This window comes from Canis aureus, chromosome 8, assembly GCF_053574225.1.
Source record: "Canis aureus isolate CA01 chromosome 8, VMU_Caureus_v.1.0, whole genome shotgun sequence".
Lineage (NCBI taxonomy): Eukaryota > Metazoa > Chordata > Mammalia > Carnivora > Canidae > Canis > Canis aureus.
The window spans coordinates 67,038,734-67,063,597 of NC_135618.1; the positions used below are offsets into that span (position 1 = coordinate 67,038,734).

At 49.2% G+C, this 24,864-nt stretch overlaps 1 protein-coding gene and 1 long non-coding RNA gene across 6 annotated transcripts in view; one reads left to right on the plus strand and one right to left on the minus strand.

Moving 5' to 3' along the window:
• LOC144319545 (uncharacterized) overlaps nt 1–4,276 on the minus strand; it is a 37,247-nt gene extending 32,971 nt beyond the window's left edge. For 2 of the 5 annotated variants that reach the window (XR_013385358.1, XR_013385357.1), the window contains exon 1: nt 2,912–4,274. This is a non-coding gene — a long non-coding RNA (uncharacterized LOC144319545). Of the gene's footprint in view, nt 1–2,911 lie in introns of all 5 variants that reach the window. The other 3 variants (XR_013385355.1, XR_013385356.1, XR_013385359.1) reach the window with 3 other exon arrangements.
• Nucleotides 4,277–4,449: 173 nt separating this feature from the next.
• Nucleotides 4,450–15,559, plus strand: NPTX2 (neuronal pentraxin 2). The gene is made up of 5 exons (XM_077907792.1): nt 4,450–4,981; nt 6,570–6,786; nt 11,349–11,593; nt 13,013–13,192; nt 14,106–15,559. The coding sequence occupies exons 1-5, from the start codon at nt 4,550–4,552 to the stop codon at nt 14,331–14,333; spliced, it is 1,302 nt and encodes a 433-aa protein (XP_077763918.1). The 5' UTR covers nt 4,450–4,549; the 3' UTR covers nt 14,334–15,559.
• The last annotated feature ends 9,305 nt before the right edge of the window (nt 15,560–24,864 follow it).

Consider the following 24,864-nt stretch of genomic DNA (forward strand, 5'->3'; position numbering starts at 1 on the left):
TTCCATCACCAGTCTACTATCCTTTACTTTTAAAAACTGAGCTAAGATAATATCCCTAGTTTATCCAGCAACTTGTTCTATCACTTGAAATCAGAGGGTACCACCAAAAGCCTTTTCTGTTTGTTGAAATCTGTTGGGTAGTATTCACAATCATCTCCAAATCATGGCTTTCCAGCCATGTGATCATATACTTGTACAAGAACACTGCTGGAAACTCAATGTCTCATATCACACACTCCCCAAATTAAACCAGAAATATGTTATTCAAGAAGAACCCAGATGCACTGAAGAAAGAACATTTGCTGCATTTGGGGGCCTCAACTCTATTGAGATCCCATAACAATACAAACTCAGAGTCACTGAAATGTTGACCACAAATCTTTCAGTTGGGTTCAGGCACATGGTCTAGTGATATAAATTATCACTATAATATTGACTGAATCTTATGATTAAAGTTTAAAAATACAAAGCTTTATTTTAATACACACACAGGCACACACACATACACACACAGTAGGATAGGTTAACTTTCTCTGAGACACCAGCAAATTTTCCTAGAGTTCTCATCCCTTGCCTTTCCTCCAAACAGGTATTCCATTCTTTCTCAAGAATTCTTGCTTTATTTAATTCCAAATGAATATTGTAGAAAATAAAGGAAAAATTTAAACTTTGTTTCCAAAAGAACTTACACAATTCAGCTCTGAATACAGTGGGGAAAAGGAGAAGAAAAGGACAATTAGCATCTCTTGTGCACCTGCTATATGCCAAACATGTTCACATACATTATCTCACTAAGCTTGACAATAATACTTTGTAGTAAACTTAGCTTTGGTGTTAGAGATAAGAAAAATGAGGCTCAGAGAGGTTAAGCTATCCTCTCAAGGTCAAATGGCAAGTTATAAAACTAGGATTGAAACAAGAGCTGAAACAAGCCTCCCAAGCTCAAGCATTTTCTACTCTACCACGCAGTGAGTTCAGTTTAGTGAAAAATTCACTCTTGAAAAGGTCTTAGCATTTTAGGCATTAAAGAGTATTTGTTACAATTCACTGGAGCCTCCAAATTCTGTTGTATCTGCACTGAATCCTACAAAAAAAGAAAAAGAAAAGAAAAAAACAAACAAAAACACCCCCAAAACATCACATTCTTAGCTCTCCTCCCAATTGAAATTCAGCAGTGAGGCCAGTTCCTGAGTCATGTTCGCAAAAAGCTGTCCTTGGATTCTGTTATTGAGCTCACACCCCCATTCTTGACTTCCCAAGTGGCACTGAGAAAGAGGAGGAAGAAATGTAAGAAAGTATAAGATGGGATCCTCTGACACCATGGTGGAAATTAGCACATTTCCCAGAAGACCAAGATAAAAATGCATGTGAGAAGAACAAGGGAACCAAACAGATGGGGCAATAAAATGGAGGCGGAATGAGCTCATCAGGATTTCCAGCACACGGCTGAAGTCCATACTGGGCTCGCAGCTGACCTGGGAGCCAGGAGACATAGTGAATGAGTGGGTGGTTACTATGCTGCAGCATCAGTTACACTAAAGAGATTAGGTGGAGCTGATTCACTGCTGCAGATCTGCACGACTTTTCAAGTGGAGGAAAATCTGTGGGCCCTGGTCTCTGCCACTCATAGAACAGTCCTTATGGATAGTGTGAGTCAGATATACAGGATCCTTCAGGTAGGCAATCTTGTGCTGTGAGTAAACCGAGGGCAAGCTTTCCTGTCTCAGTAGCAGGTCTCAACCACAGCTACCGGGCATATTTGTGTGAAGGTTTACCTTCACAAACACCCTACCTTCCCTAACTCATCCTTGGCTACAGGTGGTTCATTAACACAAAGGACAAGGCTCCAGAATATTCGTCACATGGAACAGTGATTTTTTTTTTCAAGCTATCAGCTCTTGAGCATAGCCAGAAGGGGTCTTTGGAGAGTCTAGTCTATGCTCCTTATGTCATACACAGAAAACTGAGGTCCAAGGAAGAGAAATGACTTGCCCCAAATCACCCGGCTAGTGACAGAGTTGGCATTAAGACTCAGTCCCTCTGTTTCTAAGCCAACAGACTTTTCCCCTGTGCTAGGAAAACAAAATCAAACCCTAAATAGCATATAATACCCTTGTGAACTAAGCCCTCTAATTATACTGCCTCCAAAGGAAATAACATCTTTTAAAATGCCTCGGTCTCTCCATCTTAGGCAATTTCACTGATCATTTCTCATATTAGAATCTCTTTTGAGCAATTTAAGAGTAATTATTTTGGGATATCTGCTTTGTTATTTTTATATCTTCTTATATGCTGCTTTCTTTGTTCAGGAGAAAATTAGAATTCTGGAAATACACTTGACTATTTATTAAAGGAAGGAGCATCTATTTCAAGTGGTTGCAAGTATCAATGTATCAGTGCGTCAAGAATGGATATTTGGAAGAACGTAGGCTATGCTACTCTGTTTCCAGTTAAGAGCCACCTAGGTCAAAAAAAAAAAAAAAAAAAAAAGAAAAAAAGATCCACCTAGGTCTCAGTTAAAAAATAAAAAACAAACAAACAAACAAACAAAAACAACCTACATCAACCTACGTGTGAAAACTGAAAAGTCAAATCTTCATCTGGGTAAATCTGAACATGTCTGGATTTAGTGCCTTACGGAATCATCAAAAATGCAATATTTTATAACATGCTCTGCAACCTTACTGCCTTCATTATTTTGCAATCTGTGGATATATGGGCTCACGGGAACTTTTGGAGTTTTCAGGGAGCTGAAATGAGGTAGGAGGAATGAGCCTGTTCAAGGTCATACATACTACGCAAAGCTGATATATTTCCTGGTGATAGGGACCAACGGTGGCCTTAGCCCATTACCCACTCCCCCTCATCCCCACCTCATACCTTTCCTGAAAGAATATTCGAATATTCTTACCTGAACCACCATCACTTCCATTGTCCTCTGCCTTGGGTGTTGTGTAGACCGGATTTTCTATCTCTAATGTTTATCCACGGGGAGATTTTTCACGAATAGAACTTTTCTTGTAATTTAGTAAATGTTGTCCTTGAAAACCCCACAAGTATTTACATAACAGAAGCTATTGTTTTGAAGTGCAAAACAGGTCAAAATTTGGTTTCTGGAGATTAATCACTGTGGTCTATTTTATATTATCATAATAATTTCATTTATTTTGATACAATTTGTTTTCAGAATCAACCTCGGCTTCTGAGCTCAAGCGACAAATCCATTTGTTCCTGGGATAATGGATAAGGTGATTAATGACCTTGCAAACAGGATTTCTGAAAAACACAGAGGGAAAAAAAAAATAAAGTTTCCACTTAGAATGTGCAAGTCAACCAGCTCAGTCTGTAGCTGTGCACCAAAATCTCTCCGAACTTGTTGGCAAGCCACCGCCAAGATTTTTCAAACAAATCTGCCCCTGCCTTTCGGGGTTTCTGTCCATATCTGGGCTCTCCAAGAACGTGGGGACAGGGGCCTCGCCTTGGGAAACCGGAGCTTCGAGCGGCGAGCTCTCGAGGGTGGGGCCCTGCTTCACAGCGCGGGAGCACAGCGAGGGCCGGGCTCAAGGAGCCCCCGGGGCACAGGGCTCGCAGGGTAAGGTCAGCACCCGCCGGGCTGCCGGCCGCCCAGCCCCGGACAGCTCCGCGGGCGGCCGCGTGACTTGGGCCGCCCCGCCCCGCCCCGCCCGCCCAGGCTCCCCAGGTGGGGGCGGCGTGCGCGCCAGGCAGTGCGGGCGCCCCCTCCGCGCGTTTCCGGTCCCCGCCGCCCTGAGAAGTCCTCCCCGGCGGCCGGGGGCGGCGGGAGACCGGGAGGCGGACGTGCACGCGGGGGGGCGGGGGGAGGGCGGCCGTCGCGCGTCTCCTTCCCGCCTTCACGGCGAGGCGGCGGGCGCGGTCCTGCCAAGGAGGCCCGCGCGGCCCGCGGGGGGCTCTCGACGGCAGCCGCGAGTTGGAGGTCCTCTGGGGCTGCCCCCCACTCCTCTCACTCGGGAGTGACTGAAGCGAGGCCTGGCGCCGCTCCAGAAGCCGCTCCGGGAAAGCCGCCGGCTTCTCTTCAGACCGCGACGCTCGCGTCCTCGGGCGGGTCCGAGGGACACCTGGACTCGCCGGCCGGGGCTCGAGAAGGCCCCTGGGGCGGCTTTGCTGGCATTATTTTTTTTTTTTTCTCGTTTTACCTCCGTGCTCTCTTCCTGGGGAGCGCGGGGAGCCGGGACCCCGCGCTCGCGCCCCCGGCTCGGGCCCACACACGCGCCCGCCCGCCCGCCAGCCGAGAGAGGGCGCCCCCGCCCCGCCCCCTCGCTGACGCGCGCCCAGCCGGGCCAATCAGAGCTCGCGGCGCTGCGCCCCACGCGCCGGCCCCCCCCACCCCCAGCTTAAGAAAGGGCGCGCGGGCCCGTTCGGACCAGAGCGCTGCGCCGGGCGGGCTGCGTGAGGGCGGCGGCTCCCGCGCTAGGGCTGCCCTCGAGCTGCGCGCCCCGCCGCAGCCCGCGGAGGAGCCGCCTACGCCGCGCGCCCCGACGGCCGATGCTGGAGTGAGCGCTGCGGCGGGGGGATGCTGGTGCTGCTGGCCGCCGGCGTGGCGCTCGCCGTGGCCGCCGCCGCCGCCGCCCAGGACGGCCCGGCGCCCGGCAGCCGCTTCGTGTGCACCGCGCTGCCCCCGGAGGCGGCGCGCGCCGGTTGCCCGTTGCCCGCGATGCCCATGCAGGGCGGCGCGCTGAGCCCCGAGGAGGAGCTGCGGGCCGCGGTGTTGCAGCTGCGCGAAACCGTCGTGCAGCAGAAGGAGACGCTGGGCGCGCAGCGCGAGGCCATCCGCGAGCTCACGGGCAAGCTGGCGCGCTGCGAGGGGCTGGCGGGCGGCAAGGCGCCGGGGCGGGCGGCCACGGGCAAGGACACCATGGGCGATCTGCCGCGGGACCCGGGCCACGTCGTGGAGCAGCTCAGCCGCTCGCTGCAGACCCTCAAGGACCGCCTGGAGAGCCTCGAGGTAGCCGGGTGCGGGGATGCGAGGTGGGGAGGGTCCGAGGCGCGGGGCGGAGATGGGGCGCGTGGTCCTGCCCGCCAGGCGGTGCCGGCCACTAGCGAGCTGGTCTTGGGCTCAGGCGGTTTCTCGGTCGGGCTCCAGAACTCACTGGCGGGGCTCACATCCCGCCCCCACCGCGCCTCTTGCTGGACGGAAAGGGTTAAACGTGCCCCCACCCCCGGACTGTCCGCCGAGTGGCCGGTCACCTCCCGAGGTCCGGGTGAGCGGACCGGGACGGCCTCTTCTCCCTTCGGGGAAATCTCCCCGTCCCCCGGGGCCGGACGCGCTCCCGGAGGCTGTGCCGGGTGACCCGAGGCCGCCGCGTGCGGTCAGCTGCCCCGGGCGTCCCGCGTTTCCTTTAATACATCAGGTCGGGCTGGACCCGAGCCGGCTGAGACCAGAGGGTGTCGGCGGGAAGGCGAGCGCGGGCGGGTCCCGGGCCACACACTGGTGGGCGCCTTGATGGGAAGCTGGTTTTAACTTCAAAGCCGCTCTGTCCGCCAATCGCGCGGTTCTAAGGTGCCCTTACTGGCTGCTTTGGGGGAAGGGACCTCATTCCGTTTCCCTCTTGGAAGGTGTCTGCAGTTTGGAACTTTGCAAGAGAAATCCTCATTTAACTTCCATCTGTACTTTCGAACCCTTTTTAAGAAGCGGGGACGTTTCTATCAGAAACGTTTACCAAAATGCTTCATTAGCAAAACTAGGTTTCAATTACAGGTGGTGATTATTGCGAAATTATTTGAGGATTTCCTGTGGCATGAAGGCTAAATACAGTATTTCCAGCATCTGTATTATTGCTTGAATCCTCATGATTAATAGCAGCTAACATTTCTAGTTTACTAAATATACACCGGGCGTGTTATCTAATTTTAACCCTTGCGGCAGTCTTTTGAGGCAGATCCTCTTAACTGTATTTTACAATTTGGAATGCTTAGAAAGGGGGGTGAATAGCTTGCCAAGGATTCATGGCGAGGCAGTGGCAGACTGCCTCCAGAGCCAGCATGATGGTCGAGGAGTAAAAGACATAGGAAGTGAGGATTTAGAAACAGCATTCAAAGCAGAGATTCCTGGAATTCAGAACTGTCGTGTTTTAGGTCTCTCATTTCCCAGTAACATCTCTGCAAGCGTAGTTATTCACCTTTGTGCCATGTCAGGGCTTGGGGGCTGTTTTCACATCTAGATGGAAGCTTTGAGTACCATTTGGTTAACTGTTTTGTTGTTGTTGTTGTTTTTTAATCTCAACTGTGTTGTCTTTACCCGAGAATGATAGACAGTGCTTAAATTTTTTACTTTTTATCAAGGGAAGGAAAATGAAATTCATAAGTTTCAGATACTGCCACAAAGTAATTCTTGTTTGACTTTGAAATCCTTCCCGTACAAACAAGAAAAAAGCATCAATGTAGTGCTCCCCTTCGTGCCAACAGCACGATTTAGTACTCCCGTTCTGGAAGCTTCTCCCTGGTGTGGTTGAGCTTTCAGAGCTACATTTCACAATTTCTTTCTAAATGGCCTTAATACTTCTCCCTTATGTGTCCCTCTCCCCATGTAAAAGCACCAGCTCCGAGTGAATGTGTCCAATGCAGTGCTGCCCAGCGACTTCCGAGAGGTGCTCCAGCAGCGGCTGGGGGAGCTGGAGAGGCAGCTGCTGCGCAAAGTGGCGGAGCTAGAGGATGAGAAGTCCCTGCTCCACAATGAGACCTCCGCTCACCGACAGAAAACCGAGAGCGCCCTGAACGCTCTGCTGCAGAGGGTGACGGAGCTGGAGCGGGGTGAGTTCTGGGTGAGCTCCTCTGTTGCCCTCTGGCTGGTGTCCCTCCCAGCCCCCCACCCCATTGTCTTGGTGTTGGGCTGCAGTGTGAGGGCCAAATAGGCAGCAGCAGAGAAGGGGGAATTGTGGGGGTGGCCTTACAGACTGGCCGCTAGGGCCTTTGGGAGTCATGACCCCTGCTTGCTGACTCTTGGCACTCAGCTCTGCTGCTGTTTGCTGGGACCAGCTCTGAGGCTGCTCTTGGGTCCGCTCTGAACCTCCCTGTCCTAGGTGCGGAAAACCACAGCGTTCCTTACCAGTCCGGCAGCTCTCCACTTTGCCTTCTCTGCTTCTCAAATTAAGTGTTGTTTTTTCAGCTTGAAGCATCTCCCGGACACAGAGGTTTAGGGTTTCTGCCTTACAGTTGCCCAGCTTAACGGCCATGTCGACACATCTTCCGATTTGGACACCCTAAGGGGCCTATTGTTGCTGGGAGTGGCCTGGCTTCCATCCCTTGCAGGCAGACCCAGGGGGTGTCTGCAGAGACATGGCACCTCGAGGAGGTGACTTGTGGCTGTTTGAACAAACAATAAGCGTGATTGAGGATGGTCCTCTCAGGAATGAGCCCCACCCCCAGCCCGCTGGTGTTATCCACGGGAAAGCCAGTGCCCTCAGGACCAGCTTGGACAAACAATCTAACCCTGTCCTCCTGCCATGTGGACCTTTCAGCCACTTTTTAGCTAGTCCTGGAAGTGGATTCTGAGTATCACACTATGGTGGGTAAATTCCTTCCACAGGGCACAGGAAAGGAGGGATCAAAGGGCCCTAAGTAATCCACACTGCATCGTCAACCCCCGAGACTGCCAGGTGGCCCAGGAGTGAAGTTTTAAGTTTGCTGGTAGTGGCTATGAGATTGTAATCTTTTCAGATTCACCAATGTGACAAAGACAGTTTCTCATTACTCCATTTTATGAACTGATAGGAGAACGTCCAGTTAGGCCTTTAGTGATGCCTGCAGAGGACAGCCAGATGATCAAGGGGAAGGTATTTCTGTTCCATTTTAGAGCAGCTCCCCAGAAGTCACAGGGTCTCCTTCATACTTTCCTGTTTTCTTCCTCCAGAAAAGTTTCTTCTTCCTTCCTTGTCCTTCTCAGAAAGGGGTGGGTGACTTAGCTGTTAGACTTGGATTCTTGAGTTTCTGAAAAAACGTCCTCTCTGCCTCACCTCCGTTGCTGGGTGACCTCAGGAAACTCATTAGGTCTCAAGAGCCTTCCCTGAAGGCAGAGCCTTGCAGACAGGAGAACAGAATGGCCGTATTGGGTCCAAGGTGAGGGTGGCACTTGCCTTGCCTTTCCCCTGCCTCCCCCACAGTGGAACCTGGGGACATGCAGGGGTCCCGAACAGGCACACTACAGTCCCTTAGTATCTTGCCTGAGATAGCTGTAGAATGAAAAGAGAGCTTCACCAGAGAACTTGGTGGCTGTGTACCTTGCTTGGCATGGTGGCTTAATTGCTACCAGGATGTAGGTTAATAACCTGCTGAGTTAGAGTGGAGTGGTGCCAGGCAGCGTGCCAAGCACATCACCCCTGTGAGATAGGGCTTCTCTTATATCTGTTACGCAGATGAGAAAAATGCTCCAAAGCTTTCAGCTGGAGGGTGTCCTCTGGGGAGGGGAACAGAGGTGGGGCCTGGGCTGGCAGCTAGTGAGCAGCCACATGGCTTTGACCACCCAGGAGCTGCCACCTTGTGACTGTCCCTCCCATGCCCAGACCGATTCCAGCACCCACACTCTGGATACCTAGGTTTTACAGGGAGCTCTCAGCTCATCTGGCACAGAGAGGTGGTCTATGGTCTCACTAGGGCCTGGCTCCATAGGCCAGGGCCTCTGACTGGCCTGCTTATGAGCCGCCAGGACCCGGTACTCACCCACCTTGAGAACTCTGGAATCCTTCAGCGTGCTCCATCCAGCCCTGGGATAAGCAAAGTGATCATTTGCCAACCAGTTTGTCTTCTGGGTCATTCTGAGTTTATTTGTGGAGAGAGTAAAGGGATATATAAACTCCCCGCCCCTAAATCTAGACCATGAGAGGAACATACACAGTTCCTCAAAGCATTCTGCGGAGCCCAGAGGAAATGGACCTCAGGCATATGCAAAGTAGGGGGCTTTGGGGACTCTGGCCTCTGTCCAGCATCTCCGGCCCGGGAAGCGCCTGTTCTGGGCCAGGCACCAGGCTGTGACTTCTGCACTCTGTATCTTCTTGTAACCCTTACAACAACCGTGTGAGGTCGGTATTAGCTATAGATGAAGGACTGAGAGAGCTAAGTGATACGTGTATTCACGTGTCCAACAGAGCTGGGGCTGAACTTGGTGGGGACCCCAGAGCATGAGAGGCCCGGGAGCTACAGCCTGGAGCGGCATGTTGGCTCCAGCCCTGCTGAGCAGGAGGCTCCCCAGAGCCCAGGGTGAGCAGCCAGCGCTACATGTGAATGCTTGTGCTGCCTGACCCCAGGGGTGCTTGTTTTCTTTGTCATAGGACCCTGCTCATATGCAGGGGTCTGTAGGTTCCGGGCCAGCTGGCCAGGCACAGCCCACCTTCAAGTTGACATAAACGTTGCCACTGAGAAGAGAAAACCCTTTTCTTTTTGGCCCCAGCTGCCCCCCGTTTTCACTTGTCTGCCACCTGCAGCCTCTGATTTATTGGTCAGGCTTTTTAATGCCTTAATTGGTTTTGACGAAGATTCCTCTGAACCTCCAAGCTGTTGGTATAAATAGAGGGCACCAGCTTTCGGGGTGTGGGCCCGTCCTCTGCCCCTTGGCTCTCCCAGGTCTAATTAAACCTATCTGTTGTCACCTAGCTAATGATATTACCGACACCGAGCCTTATTAAATCAGCAGGACTGCCCACCTGCAAGGATAGAAGCCATTTCTCTTTATTAGCTAATCATGCCTTCGTGAAGAACATGACCATTTGCAAATTAAATATTAGCAGCTACACGTGGTCGAAAGAGGGACTTCAGCTCCCTGCTCTGTCATTCATTAGATTTGTGGCCAGGGGTCAGTCACCCCACCTCTCTGAGCCTCGCTGCCTTGGCTATACTGTACAGCCTCCAGGATCAAGGGTGGGGCTTTCTAGTCTCCCTCAGCCTAACATGGGGTCAGTCCCAGCCTGTACCCTGCCAGGTCCCCTGTGGCTCCCCCAGGGTGACCAAGTCTTCCCAGCCTTTGCAAGGTACCCGGTGGCTCTGAAGACTGGGAGGTCAGGATGGGCCAGGCAAGACTGTGCACGCAGCAGATATGAGTGAACAGTACCCACGGAACCCAGATTCTAGTATTTCTCTACTGCCTATTTCAGAGAGGTTGAAGGGGTGATGCTGGGCCCTTGGCTTTTCTTTGCGGGTCTTCCTTGGATGGGTGTGAACCGTGGCACCCAAGAGCTTCTCATGTGTTTGTTACTATGAAAGCAAATGAGTTTCTCCACTGCAGTGGAGGAAGGCTCATCCATTCTGGCTTCCATTCTACAGAAGGGGCTGATTCATCCACTCAAGACACAGGCACTTTGGTTCCATCAGCTCTGGGTCCAGAGAGCCTGCCTGTTTTTCACACTGAGTCCAGCCGGCCCCTCATGGATAGCTGATAAATACTTGTGAACAAGTGAAGGGTGTTTGGGCTCCTTCATCAGAAGCATCTCATTTGGTGTTTCTGCTATGACAGCTCACAGAATCAGGTGATACTCTGCACACTCCAGAATCTATGATAATTGGAGACAGGGAATCGGCTTCCATGTGTTTATTTTTGTCGTTAATTTTGAGCTTAAATCAAAACTACTAAAAATTAGACTTGTTTAAGAGTATCCGTCGCTTTCAAAGACCATGGAGGCACCATTTAATTGAGGACAGTTGGGGGTGGGAGGCTCATCTGTCCTAGGTGGGCCCCAAAGGCTCAAGACTCTGACCAGGGTCATTAACCTCCCCAGGAAGGTTACCTCTCTATTTCTCTGCCTCTAACTGGTTCCAAACTGTAGGAAATGCTCAACAGACACAATCTTCTCTTGAGGCAAGGGCAAATTATGTGCAGAGTGGTTCATGGGAGGGATTTAGTCCAAAAAGCCACTTCTGAGTTAGTTGTAGTGTGCAGACACCAATGTGGACTCTGCCTGGGTGGCAGTGGTTCTTTAGGGTGAGAAGTGACAGGGGTTTACAGGCTTGAGTGTGCATTGAGTCCCTGGGTCCCTGCTAAGACTTCCTGCCTCTAAGCTCAATCCAGCGGGACTGTGCCCCTGCCCTGGCTAAAGGAGCTGCAGGGACCAGGATTTCAAGAAAAGAGGTGAAGAAGGGTTTTCTGGCTTAATTTAACCAGAAAGTTAGATCTAGCTTGCCTTACCCCCTTCCTCAAGCTTTTCAGAGCAAGGATGCTCTTGTTAATTCCTAGACTTGTAGCACTTTCAACAGGGGCTTCCCAGTAGCTGATGCCCTATTGTTTGAAGGACCAGCGTGGGGGGAAGTTGGGGTCCAGCTGAACTGTCGCTGGGCTGCTCTGGCAGGGAGTAGACTAACCCCCTTGGCCTCTGTTCCCCACCCTCCAGGCAACAGTGCTTTCAAGTCTCCCGATGCATTCAAGGTCTCCCTCCCTCTCCGGACAAACTACCTGTATGGCAAGATCAAGAAAACACTGCCTGAACTGTATGCCTTCACCATTTGCCTGTGGCTGCGATCCAGCGCTTTGCCGGGCATTGGCACCCCGTTCTCTTATGCGGTACCCGGGCAGGCCAATGAGATTGTGCTGATAGAATGGGGTAACAACCCCATTGAGCTGCTCATCAATGACAAGGTGAGGCCTGCTTGGACTGCCACCACCCCCATTGCGGGATGTGATAGCATCTGACTGCCAGCTAGGGCTATCCTCCTTGGGGTGGGGACAGCTCTGCACTGACTCAGCCTCACCCTGGCCAGCTGACCAGGTAGGGGTGGGCATCTATAGCTTGTAGAGATCCAAGCTGTGAAGTCTGCCCTGGACCCCGTCTAGCTACCCCTAGTCTGGCCTAGAAGTGGCCATGGGGTCCAGGCCAGACATCACAGAAGGACTAGAACTCAGGTCCCTGTGGCTATTCCCAGGGCCATACAGATTAGAGGATCAGATATGTGTGTCTCCCTCTGTGGGATATTTATCAGTGTATCTTTTTGGGTGGTCTATTGAGATAAAATATATATACAGTAAAACTTAAGAGTTTTTGGTGAACAGTCTGACCAGTTTTTATAGCTGCATCTGGTTGTGTGACCACCACAATTAAAATCTGTAAGTGTTTCATTCCTCTCCCTCCCCCCACCAAATCTCCTTGTTCCCCTTTGTAGTCCACTCCTGCCCCTCCTCCACCCATGACAGCCACTCATCTCTTCTGTCCCTGTAGTCTGGCTTTGACCAGAGTAAATGTCCCTTTCTAACAGACTGGCTGGTTTTGACATTCAAGAGTGTGATCTTCTCAAGGACTCCACCCTGGGCACCTGCAAGACCTCCAGGAGCCCCACTTAAACTTCATTCTGAAGTCAGATTCAGTGTCACCAAACAAATGTATCCTCACTAGAACCAAGCATCTGCATGGATGCTCCAGTTCCCTGCTGCCTCTACCCTGGCTCCTCACTCTGCTATTTTCCAACCGGCCTGGGTGTAGTTTAAGTGGGAAGTGCTGTGGAATCTCCCTGCTGGGCCCCTTCTAGTGGTGACCATGTCCCAGGGATTGACAATTAACCAGGGATTAATTGTTCTAAATAATGCCCTTGAACACAACATGGCCCAGAACCTTGTTTTCCTCTTGGGTTAGGTGGCACGTAAACAGCCAGTTCCCTGTGTTGCTAGGACACCAGCAGTAACAACAGGATGGCACCCAGCTGGGCGGGTCTGTAGTACTACCGGGACATGACGTCGGTCAGAGATGCCCTCCCTCTGGTTCTCAATGAGGGTCCCTGTGTGTACCCTCCAGCACACACTCCCACATAATTGCAGGGTTTTGGTCTCCTGCACAGGAGTACATAAACACACAGTCCCCAAGCGCCGTAATAGAATTTTAGCCCCTGCCTAGAGTGTAGATGCCTAGTCTGTTTCCCAAGGGACAGATTTGCCCATGTTGTCCACATAGAGAAGGGGAGACCAGCAGGGGCCCTGCCTGATGGGAGCAGCAGACCTCTGGGACCTCTGCAGGTCAGACTTCTGGAGACCCTATGGGGGCCCTCACCTGCGTGTTGGTATCCACAGGTTGCACAGCTGCCCCTGTTTGTCAGTGATGGCAAGTGGCACCATATCTGTATCACCTGGACGACACGGGACGGCATGTGGGAAGCTTTCCAGGATGGGGAGAAACTCGGCACTGGGGAGAACCTGGCTCCCTGGCACCCCATCAAGCCAGGGGGTGTACTGATCCTTGGGCAGGAACAGGTGAGTGCAGGGGGTGTGAGATGGGCATGCACTAGCCAGCCAAGCCCACAGGGCTGTGCTTGCAGGCTGCCCCTCTTCCCTTCGCCCACCCCACACCCATCTCCTTGTCACCCCCACCCCCCCCACCCCCATTCCCCATCCTGCTGTCTGCCTGGCAGATGTGGCTAGTGTGGCTTGAGAGCCCCATGTGCTGTCTGTCTTGTGGCCTGAGGGGCAGAGGGTGGGGGACCAGGTTGGTGTGGTGGGTTCAGAGAGATTCCAGAATGGAGTCCAACACAGGTGATCAGGAGTGTCTCTGGGGTCATGCTGTCATGGAGTGACTGGGTTCTCTTCAGGCATTTGCCCTCTACCAGGCACAGCATTGATTCAGGGTGCCAGGGGCTGATCTGGCATCTTCCAGGAACTGCTGGCTCTGTGTTTTGGGGCACTTAGGGCATACTGTGGGGTGCTCAGCCCTTTGGGCGAGATGGGGGTGGGAAAGTGACTTCAGAAGCTGCCCTCAAGAAACCCCCCTGGGAGACAAAACCGTAAGGAGTTTGTTTGCTCCTGGGCAGGTAAGAGTTGATGTTTCAACCTGTGTTTGAGATTTGCTGACAGCTGGCTCCTTGCCTCACTTCCTCCCTGGGAGAGGCTGGGAGTCCGGACACCTGAATTTCATGCTAGCTTTGGGACCTTGGGCACATGTCTTTCTACTCTAGCTTTGAGGTGCCCAGAGCTCCGGAATGTGCAGGAAGGGGGTGGAGGGTGGGTGGGGGAGTGGCCAGCATTGGAGGGAGTTGGGAAACCGCCTCAGGCTCCACCTCTCCCTCTATAGTTGGCATCCCTTCCCAGTGGCTGGCCGTTCACAGTCCAGAATTAGTGGATGTCTGCTTTTTGACCTACGCCAATGAGGTTCTGTTTCACCTCCTTCCAGGACACTGTTGGGGGCAGGTTCGATGCCACGCAGGCGTTCGTGGGGGAGCTCAGCCAGTTCAACATCTGGGACCGCGTCCTTCGTGCACAGGAAATTATCAACATTGCCAACTGCTCCACGAACATGCCCGGCAACATCATACCCTGGGTGGACAACAATGTTGATGTGTTTGGAGGGGCTTCGAAGTGGCCTGTGGAGACCTGCGAGGAGCGTCTCCTTGACTTGTAGCTACTTTCTGCTCTGTCTAGGAGGCCAGGGCTGGGCTATTGCCATCGGAAGTGCAAGGCCACCTCCTCCCCCAGTTAAACTGTGTACAAAGCCCCTGCCAGAATGGGCTGGGGCCCCCAAAGCTCATTCCCAGGGAATCTCAAAGGCCGAGGCTCTGTGGCAGCGCTTGTCACTGGATTCTTTGTTCTTTCCTGAGATTGTGTTGTGGTCAGGGGGGAGGGGGAAGAAGCCCTGAGCTGCAGGTGGGCAAATCTGACTGCCTACTGGGGGAGGGACGGGGGCGCAGGGGGATCGAGGCCCCTGAGGCTCCATGCAGAGCCCCTGAAATTGCTAGTGCACTGTAGCTTTGCCCGCCCTCCTGGATCCCCGATGTCTCGTGTGCACCTTCCATCTGTCCCTTTTAAAGGCTGTGCGGCCATCCTGCTGGAGTATCTGTGTCCCTTGTGTGATAAGTGTACCCTGCTGTCCCTTGAGCACGCAGCAAAGCAGCCCCCGCCGCCCACAGAAGGACTTTTCTCTTGGTGTTCTTTACGCCGTGAGGAACTCTTCCGCTGGAGGATGGAGGAGGGCAGGGTGCCCAGACATGGCCCTGCCTTTGCCAAGGTGGAGGGGGCTGGGAGCAGAACCCATAAGGAGTTCTGGAGGAGGGCCGAGGCAGCTGTCCCTCCCAGTCCGTCACCTCTCCCTCAGACTGATGCTTTGATGGAATCAGCGCTGGGAATGGCTTCTTTGAAAAGCCTCTTTTCTCCACGGTGCCAAAAGTTCAGTTGCAGCTTCTATAACCATTCGATATGGCCAGGGGGGATTTATTTTTTCCCAACAGAGAAGAACAGCCATTAGCAGCCTTCCATTTTTGATGTCTCGCCCCACTGTGAGGAATGTGCTAGTTTTAATTCACGTTGATTCCTGTAAGCATTTGACTGTCTCAAGTATTTCCCCCAGAACTTTTTCAGGAAATGGAAGTCATTTGGCTGATATTTGCTTAATGACTCCAGACTGCTTAAATTATTGGATAGAGATAGTAATTTATTTTAAGGACAAAGTGACAAAGTGGGGAAATTTATAAAGCTAAATATTATATATTTTATTTTTCATACATGTTTGAAGTGCAAATCTGTGGAAATTCCATGTGTAGGACCAAGTTGACATGCCCATCCTAACGTTGTATGCTACAAGAACTCTTCTGATGGTGGAATTTTGATTAAAGTGCAATGGAAGATGCCTCAGTTTCTGTTTGCTCTGGGGCTGAGGGTACGGGGGTGGGGCACTGCCACAGTTGGCAGGTCTGGCGCCTGTGCCTGGTGGACCCAGGACCACTAGCGGGCTTGGAGGGAGTCATGCCCTTCCCTCCTCAATGCCAGGCCCGGATCAATGCCAGGCCCAGACTGCAGATGTCCCCCAGGTTTTGCCTAGCCCCCCAGTCTCCAGCCGGCCACTGTCTTCTCAACCAGGAATCACACTTACCTAGATGACACCTCCCTGCCCCAGGCCTGACATCTGTTTGCCACCTACTCTGTGTTCTACCATACATCCCCGTTCATTCCTCCAAAGAGCCCCCTGAAAGGGAATCCCAGTTTACATGAATACTTGGAACAATTAAACAGTGACTTGGATCACATGGCTAGTTAAGGGTCAAGTGGGCCTGTGGCTCTGGAAGCCTTGCCCCTGTTGTGATTACCATCATGATGGCATGGCTGACTGGGAGCCAGGGCTCACTGCTGCTGCTCAGCATCACCAGTATTATACAGTATCGCTCACCCCGGAAAACTCAAAACTCAAAATGGTTTCTACTGAATGTATGTTGCTTTCACACCATCATGAAGTCAAAAAATTCTAAGTCAAGCCCCTGTAAGCCAAGGACCATCTGTACACTGAAAATTCCATAACACTATTATTATTTGATTTTCCTTTTTTAAAATATAGAACAATAATTTGAGAGAAAGAGGGCCTAAAAAAACCGAAATATATCTGTGTTCATAGATTAAGACTTAATACCATCAGGATTATCGTTGTGGACACGTGGTGGGATAAATTTGATTCCAATATCCAGTCTGATGACACCCCACACACCCCAAGAGGGTATGAAAAGGTGGATCCTATAATGAGACTTTCTGGGGAGACCAAGGTGGTGCCCACATAGGTCTGAAAATGTCTTGAGAGAGCAGAGAATGAAGACAGGCTTGGTTTCTTCTGGTGGTTAGGGAGTACAACCAGAGTGATGCTTTCACTGTGTGGTTTGTACATCCTCCCCCCCTCCAGCCTCTTTTTCTAAAGGAAAAAGAATTGAGGCTCTCATTACTCACCCAGATGTGGGGCATGTCAGGAAGAGGAGAGGTGAGGCTTAAAAGCTGTCAGCAGTCAAACATCAAAAACTGTAGGCATGTTATTACAATTCACCTCAGATGTTTGATTGATGGCTGACATATGCCATGTTGCATTTAATCGAATTTGAACTTGTTGAAGTCATTATGAGGTCTGTAGCTTGAAGCAGGTAGGGGAGGTGGGAATTTGGTTGAATGCCCATTCAAGGGCCCAGAACTATGTATTTGAGAAGTGCAATGAGTATCTTAATGAGTATCAATGAGTATCAATAATCATCTTGATTATTAATAAGATCTGGAACTCTGAAGGAGAGGAGTATCTTGGAAAGAGATCTTGTGTTGTGGCTTTAGCAAGTAAGAGAGATATTTATGCTCTTGAGTTATGTTTTGAGTATCCGTGAGACAAGAGATTCCCAGAGTTCTTTACTCTAAAAGGGGCAATCTGGCTCAAGAGTCAAAGAATATACACAGGGGTCACTTGTTGGTCAGGGCCTTCAGTGCTAAGATGAGTCTGAAGTTTAGGGTCAGCTGTGCTTGAACCCTGGGTCCTAGTATTCTTCAGGGAGATCCTGGTTAAGGGATAAGAAACAGCAGCTCCCCATGGAACTCTAGCAGGTGTCACGGTGGTGATGCCATCTGTAAAGCATATGAACTCCCCTTGCTATGTACTCAGCTGATGGCAAGCGACTTCAAGGGGTACGAGAGAGGGGTGACCTTCAGCACCGAGGCATCTGGGAAGGGGACTGAGGACAGGAAAGGCCACCCCCTATTGTAGATGGGATGTGAGAGGGCCCAGGGTTAGCTCTGCTTTGTGGCAAAAAAATAGCCTGGGTGGCCATGCCGAAATTATTGCCGGGGTGTTGCTTTTATGACCCAAGATATATGGACAGCTGGGTATGAGGTCACAGGCCAGGGCCTCTGACGGCTTCTATTTCCAGCATCTCATGGTATGCAACCTGCAGTTGCAGCTCTAATGGCCTATAGTGCGAGGCCAAGGAGTTTCTTATATCTGAAGCCCATGGGTAACGTAGAGGGTCCAGAGGCCCCAGGAGTCATGAGAGGAAATTGCTGAAGCCTCTGTAGTGAAGGACCCTCTGGGGACATCGTTGGGAATGTCTGTATTGCAATTCCGATGGATTTAGAGCCTTTTGTTGGGGGGCCCCCACCTGAGGAGGGCGATGTGCAAGTAACAGCACAAGTGAGTTTAACAAAATTTGCAAATGCAGAATGTGCTGCTTCCAGAACCCAGAAGAGTCCTAGAAGATGTGAGGCTAGTTTTAATATTTGGATGCTGAGAAAGATGGTAGCTTTTTTTTTTTTCAGTGTCAGAGATCTAGAGTGGCTTTCAGTTTATCAAAAAATTTTTTAGGGATTTAGCGGAGGTTTCAGGGTCTTGTGCTAGTGGGGGAGGAGGGACAGTGATCTGCTAGAATTGAATTAAAGCACAGGATTCAATTTGACATACACGACTAAGTCTGCGCCAAGACATATGACCAAGGGCCGTTTGCAGGATTGGCCCTTTGCCAATCTTACATTCCTGTCGAAAATGCCAATTATCTAAACTCCGACTTGGACCAGTTAAATCTATAAGGGTAACTCCCAAACTGGGCTGCAATTGGCTTGAGGGCAGGGAAGGGACACTGGCTTGGGATTTTAATGACGGCTAGAAGGAGGGACTGGGGTGAAGTTTCTGTGTATAGTTTGAACTTCCCACCTACACTAAGGGAGAGCACTCCTGGTCTTTGTCACCAGAGAGAGGGTGAGGCAAATGTCAAAAAATGCAGTTAGAGGACTTACTACAATAATAGTACTCCCCAAATGAATCTACAGATTTAACACTATCCCTATTAAAAAGCCACCCTTTTTCTCCCCAGAAACTGATAGGCCAATCCCAAAATTGGTATGAAAAAATAAGTGACCCAGAATAGCTAAAACAATCTTGAAAAGAGAACAAAGTTGAAATTTTTTATTTCCAAAGTGACTGCAAAGCTATACTAACAAGACTGTGTAGTCCTAGCTTAGGGATAGACCTATGGATTAATGGAATAGTTTCAGAGTACAGAAATAAATCTATACATTTATGGTCAATTGATTTTTGAAAAAAAATCTAACTAAGACCAGCCAGTGAGGGAAGAAGAGTCTTCAACAAATCCTGCTGGGACAGTAGATTTCCACATGCAAAAAAAAATGAAGCTTGGGGATCCCTGGGTGGCTCAGTGGTTTAGTGCTGCCTTTGGCCCAGGGCACGATCCTGGAGTCCTGGGATCGTCCACATCAGGCTCCCAGCATGGAGCCTGCTTCTCCCTCTGCCTGTGTCTCTGCCTCTCTCTGCCTCTTTCTCTCATGAATAAATAAATAAAATCTTTAAAAAAAATGAAGCTGGATTTCTACCTCACACCATATATAGAAATTAGCTCCATAGATCAAAGACCTAAACTTAAGTGCTGAAAGTATAGACCCACAGAAGAAAATATAGATGTAAATATTTGTGACATTGGATTAGATACTGATTTCTTAGATATGACATCCAAAACACAAGCAACCAAAAGGAAAATTGATAAATCGAACTTTACCAAAAGTAAACTTTTTCTGCTTCAAAGAACACTGTGAAAAGGTGAAAAGACTACCCAGAGAATAAGAGAAAATATTTGAATCGTATATCTGATAAGAAACTTATATCCAGAGTATGTAAAGTACTCAACAGCTCAATAACAAAAGTGGACAAGTAATCCAATATAAAAGTGAGCAAAATATTTTAGTAGATCTTGCTCCAGAGAAGGTATACAAATGACCAACAACATAGGCAAAAATACTCAATATAATCAGTCATCAAGGAAATGCAAATTAAAGCCACAAGGAGATACCACTTCACATCCCCCGGGGCAGTTCAGTTGTAATTAAAAAAAAATAAGTAAATAAGTAATGTGTTGGTGAAAGGGTAGAGAAATTGGAACCCTTGTACATAGTTGGTAGGAATGTAAAATGGTGCAGCCACTTTTGGAAAGCATTTTGTCAGTTCCTCAAAAAATTGTGAACAGGGTTACCATATGAATTCAGCAACTCCACTCCTAAGTATATACTAGAGAGAATTGATAGCATATACCCACGCAAAACTGACACACGAATGTTCACAGCAGTGTTATTCACGATAGCCAAAAAGTAGAAACAACCCAAATGCCTATCAGCTGATGAATGGATCAAAAAAAATTGTGATGTATCCATACAATGGAGTATTCTGCAATAAAAAGGAATGAATTACTGATATATACTATAATATGGGTAAACTAGGCACAAAGAGTCACATATTGTATGATGCGTTTATAATAAAATGTACAGGATAGGCAAATCTATAATCGATTAAGCAATAATCGTCTTATTTCTATTCAACAATAGAAAAAGTAGATTAGTGGTTGATGTGGGCTGGGGTTAGGTGTAGGGATAGAGGGAAGTGGGGAGTGACTGCTCGTGGATAGGGAGTTTCTTTCTAGGGTGTTAAAAACATTCTCAAATGGATCACGGTGACGGTTGCAAAAATCTGAATATTTTTAAAACTACTGAATTGTACACTGTAGAATTAAGGGTGCATTTTATGGCATGCAAATTATATCTCCACTTTTAAAAAGAAAGAAGTGAGGTTTTGGACCTAAGCAGGTGGTAGATAGCATTTCCTGAAATGGGGAGATAGAGGAGGACAAAATGCAGGTTTGAGAGGGAGGAGAATCAAGAGTTCTGTTTTGAACATAGGTCCAACAACAACACATGTGCCTACAACACATTTTTGTGGAGCTGTCTAGTGGGCAGTTGGCTTTTGCAAGAGGTCAGCTGTAGAAATTAAAATCAGAGTTAAGGGCAGCCCGGGTGGCTCAGTGGTTTAGTGCCTGCCTTCGGCCCAGGGCATGATCCTGGAGTCCTGGGATCGAGTCCCACGTCGGGCTCCCTGCAAGGAGCCTGCTTCTCCCTCTGCCTGTGTCTCTGCCTCTCTCTCTCTTTCTCTCTCTCTCTCTCATGAATAAATAAATAAAATCTTTAAAAAAAAATCAGAGTTAAAAACATGAAGCCCATCCTCTGGGCACTCCCAGTATGATTACTCAGCCTCTGTACTTTTTGAGAGTAAATGTAAAGAAACATAGGTGTGCTCATTCTTAAATAGATGACAGGCTCCTCACGAGTAGGGACCATGCTAATATACAAGCCAGTCAGTTTAATTCAACATGCATTTATGGATCCTGTTGTGAGTCATATTTAGAAGGATGGAACATGCAGTCTATTATGAGACAGACAATTAAACCAATTAAGCCAAATAAGCAAAACATTGTCTTCCAAAACCTATAGGTGGCCAATGTTGAGGTATGAGCATTTTCCACATTCAGCTTCAGACTGAACCAACCGAATCATTGCCCTTAACCTCAATGGCTCATAGAGCAGCCAGTTGACTCTGCCTGGGGCTGGCATTGGGCAGTCCTAGAGAAGCGACTTGAGTGTTACTAGGGATTCAATAGGGTAGGGAAATTTGTCAAGGATTATGCATGTTTGGTTATAGGACTTTGTCCTTGACAGGCTGCTGGCTTTCTATTGTTTTCTCAAGGAAGCACAGGACAAATTTACCAGGTAGTTTTACTTCTTTCTACAAAGCAGTCCTGCTCTCTGTAGTTGTCAGTGCAAATATTCACGAGCACATTTTAAAACCCTGTTCAAGCAGAAATAAGCCACAGAAGACTGCAGCTTGTGGGTAGATTGACATTTCCTTGTCACTCATCATCATGTACCAGAGAACACATCCCGAGGGAATAATGCAGTCATATCCTGGCTTTCTGTGCTCAAGGGAATGGCATAGATCATGAAGGGTCTGTATCTCCACTCAAGATTCAGGTCTTGCAAGAAATACCACATCTGTTTCCCTCCAAGACTGCTATGAGACATCTTATATACAACAGACTAGGTGTAATGCACGTGCACAGTTTAAAAATAACCACAAATGAAGATTAGTGTACCAACCACTCAGTTTAAGAAATATTTGGGGGTGCCTGGGTGGATCAGTTGGTTAAGCCTCTGAATCTGGATTTTGGCTCAGGTCATGATCTCAGGGTGGTGAGATGGAACCCCAAGTCAGGCTCTGTGCTGCTCATGGAGCCTGCTTATGATTCTCTCTCGCCCTCTCCCTCTGGCTCTCCCCCTCCCTCCCTCCCTCTCTCTTGCTCTCTCTCCTTCCTCCTCTGTAAAAAAATTAACTGTATCTGTTCAGGGCCTACTTTATACTGGATATGATTCTAGATATTTGGTGGATATCAATGAATGAAAAAAAAATTCTTCCTTGTGGATCTAATATTCTGGAGGGAGGAGGTCAACAATAAATACCAGAGGCATGAATAAACAAATTCTATAATTTGTGAGAAGTTGATAAATGCTCTGGAAAAAGGACAGGTGAGCAGAGCAGGGTGACTAGGAGTGTGCTTATGGAACATGGGCTTTACCGTCAAGGTCGGTTGATGGAGTAGGTTTTATAGAGAAGATGACTTGTGAGCAAAGACTTGGAAGGAGATAGGAGAACTGACCATGCAGGTCTTTACTGCACAGACTACGGGTTCTTCTGGGACTTTTTTTTTTCAAATAATTTAATCTGATGCTTTTGTTCTTTCTCCAGGATAGTGTGTGTAGCTGTAATTCATTAATTTTCACCACTATATGTCTTTCTTTAACACACATACTGTATTCATCTTCTGCTGTTGAACTTTTGGATGATGGATATCCACTTGCGCAATCTGCAAGAATTTTCTCAGGATCTAGGCTGAAACATCGGAACATCTTCACCTTGAACCAAGTGCTATGATTTGAATTATGTCCTCCCTCCACCAAAAGGTATCTGAAGCCCTCATTGGCAGGATCTGTGAGTGTGTCCTTATCTGGAGATAGGGTCTTTGCAAATGATCGAGTTGAAATGTGGTCATTAGGATGAGCCCTAATCCAATATGACTGGTTTTCTTCTTCTTCTTCTTTTTTTTTTTTTTTTAAAGATTTTATTTATTTATTCATGAGATACACACAGAAAGAGATAGAGGTAGAGACACAGGCAGAGGGAGAAGCAGGCTCCATGCAGGGAGCCTGACATGGGACTCGATCCCGGGTCTCCAGGATCAGGCCCTGGGGCTGAAGGCAGCGCTAAACCGCTGAGCCACCCAGGCTGCCCTATGACTGGTTTTCTTATAAAAAGGAGGAATTTGGTTGCAGAGACACACTAGTATAGAGGGAAGACAATGTGAAGATGTAAAGAATGCCATCGTGTAAACCAGGGAACACCTGAAGCTACCAGAAGCCAGGGGACAGACCTGGAATGCCAATGACAAGTCCCATGTTGTCAACTGTATTTGTGGCCGACTGGCTATAAATTGGGGTCCCTGTGACATGCTCTTTGGGTTTGGTAACTTGCCAGAATGGTTCCCAGAATTCAGGGAAACATTTACTTACATTTATTGGTTTATTGTAAAGGATATATAGTAGAGGATGCAGATGAAGTGCCAGATGAAGAGACACAAGGGAAGAATCCTGAGCTCATGGGTTTTCTGTCCCATAGGGTTGGGGTGCACCACCCTCCCTACTCGTGGATGTGTTCAGTGACCCAGAAGCTCTCCAAACCTCACACTTTGGGGATTTTTACGGAGGCTTCATCACATAGGCATGACTAATTATAAACTCCATTTCCAGGCCCTCTCCCCACTCTGGGGTAGAGAGGGATGACATTTCCAAGCATCTAATCATGACTTGGTCTCTCTGTGACCAGCCCCATTCAGGAGCCTCATTAAAACAAAGACTTAAAAACAAAACAAAACAAAACAAAAAACAAAAAAACCCCACAAAGACTTGCCTCATTAAAACAGAAGATGCTCTATTCACCCAGCAAATTGCAAGGGATTTAGGAGCTCAGTGTCAGGAAGTGGGGTCAGAAACCAATGCATATATATATTTATTTATTATTTCATAATGCCTCACTTAGCTTTTTTGGACATACAGAGCAGAAAAACTTTCTGGACCTATCAAAGAGTTATAATTGTTTTAATGTCCTTGTCTCTTTATTTTAATATGTATATCAATTCTGAGCCCGGCTCCCATGAGCCCTGCCCCCACAAGTCCTCAGGAGTCCAGAGAGGAGGGTGGTCTGTCTGCTGTCTCTGACTCTGTGTCTGCCCCTCTGTCCAGGGATGGTCTGTCTGTCCACGGAGGGTGGCAAGCCTGACTGGGAGGAGCTCTCTGCTATCCTTCCATTGGGCACATGCTCCATGAACCCCCTTGACTGCTGCCTTTTGGAATCCGGCCCCCCTGCAGCTGGGAGGCCCCTGCAGAGGTGGCCATGCGCATGACCTTCCCTGTAGGCAGGGAGTTGTCCCCCAGGACTGGGCCACTGCTGTAGACACAGCCAGTATTGTCACCAGGGCAGCACTTCAACAGGCTCCCAAGCAGCCCATTAGAAGAAGCCAGGGCCTCTGGCAGAGCGGAGGGGAGTGGGGATCACATTGTCCTGGACCCAGGCCGGGTCTGCACTCTATCAGGGTGTAGGGGTGAGCTCAGGTACCCTTACCCTGTGGGCGGCAGAGCCCCAGCTGCCTCTCGGCCCTCAGAGAGGAGCTTCCGCCTAGGACCTGTCTTCACAGCCCCACCTCCTGTTCTATTTTAGGAGACTCCAGTGCAAGAAATAGGAAAATGGAATAAATACATATATTTGTGTTCCAGCAGAGAAAAGAGGCAGGGTGTAGATGGCTGCAAGGAGACTTTGAGAACAGTGTCTCCTGAGAATGATCAGACTCCCTGTTAACATGGAGGGGAAACTGAGGCTCCAGCCTTCCAAAAGAGCCAAGACTCAATCCCAGACCTCTTAGGTAGTGTATTCTGTGCACCTTATTCTCTTAATAATAGGATGTAATCTGCTTTACTCCCTAGGATATAACTTAAAAATAAATGCAGCTTTTGGCTTACTTTCAAGGTGTGTGCATGGACCTGTTAACCGGCAACCTGCGGGGATTGAGGATGGCCCACAGGGAGAGCCCCAGTCCCTTCCTCATGCTTCTGCAGGAACCTTCAGCCCCTCCCTGACAGCGCAGGGCCATCGGCTCTGCTTCCTTGCCTCTCTCTGCTGAGACATCTTTGGCAGCTACTGTCCACGTGCCTGGCACACCCCGAGCCCTGACCCAGATTGTGGCTAAACCCTGAGCATGTCCACA

Excerpts from the sequence above, each read along its gene's own strand:
- NPTX2 (XM_077907792.1), top strand. The coding sequence starts at position 4,550 with ATGCTGGTGCTGCTGGCCGCCGGCGTGGCGCTCGCCGTGGCCGCCGCC. Across the intron at positions 4,982-6,569 it reads ACCGCCTGGAGAGCCTCGAG|CACCAGCTCCGAGTGAATGT; the intron begins GTAGCCGGGTGC and ends CCCATGTAAAAG. Across the intron at positions 6,787-11,348 it reads GGTGACGGAGCTGGAGCGGG|GCAACAGTGCTTTCAAGTCT; the intron begins GTGAGTTCTGGG and ends CCCACCCTCCAG.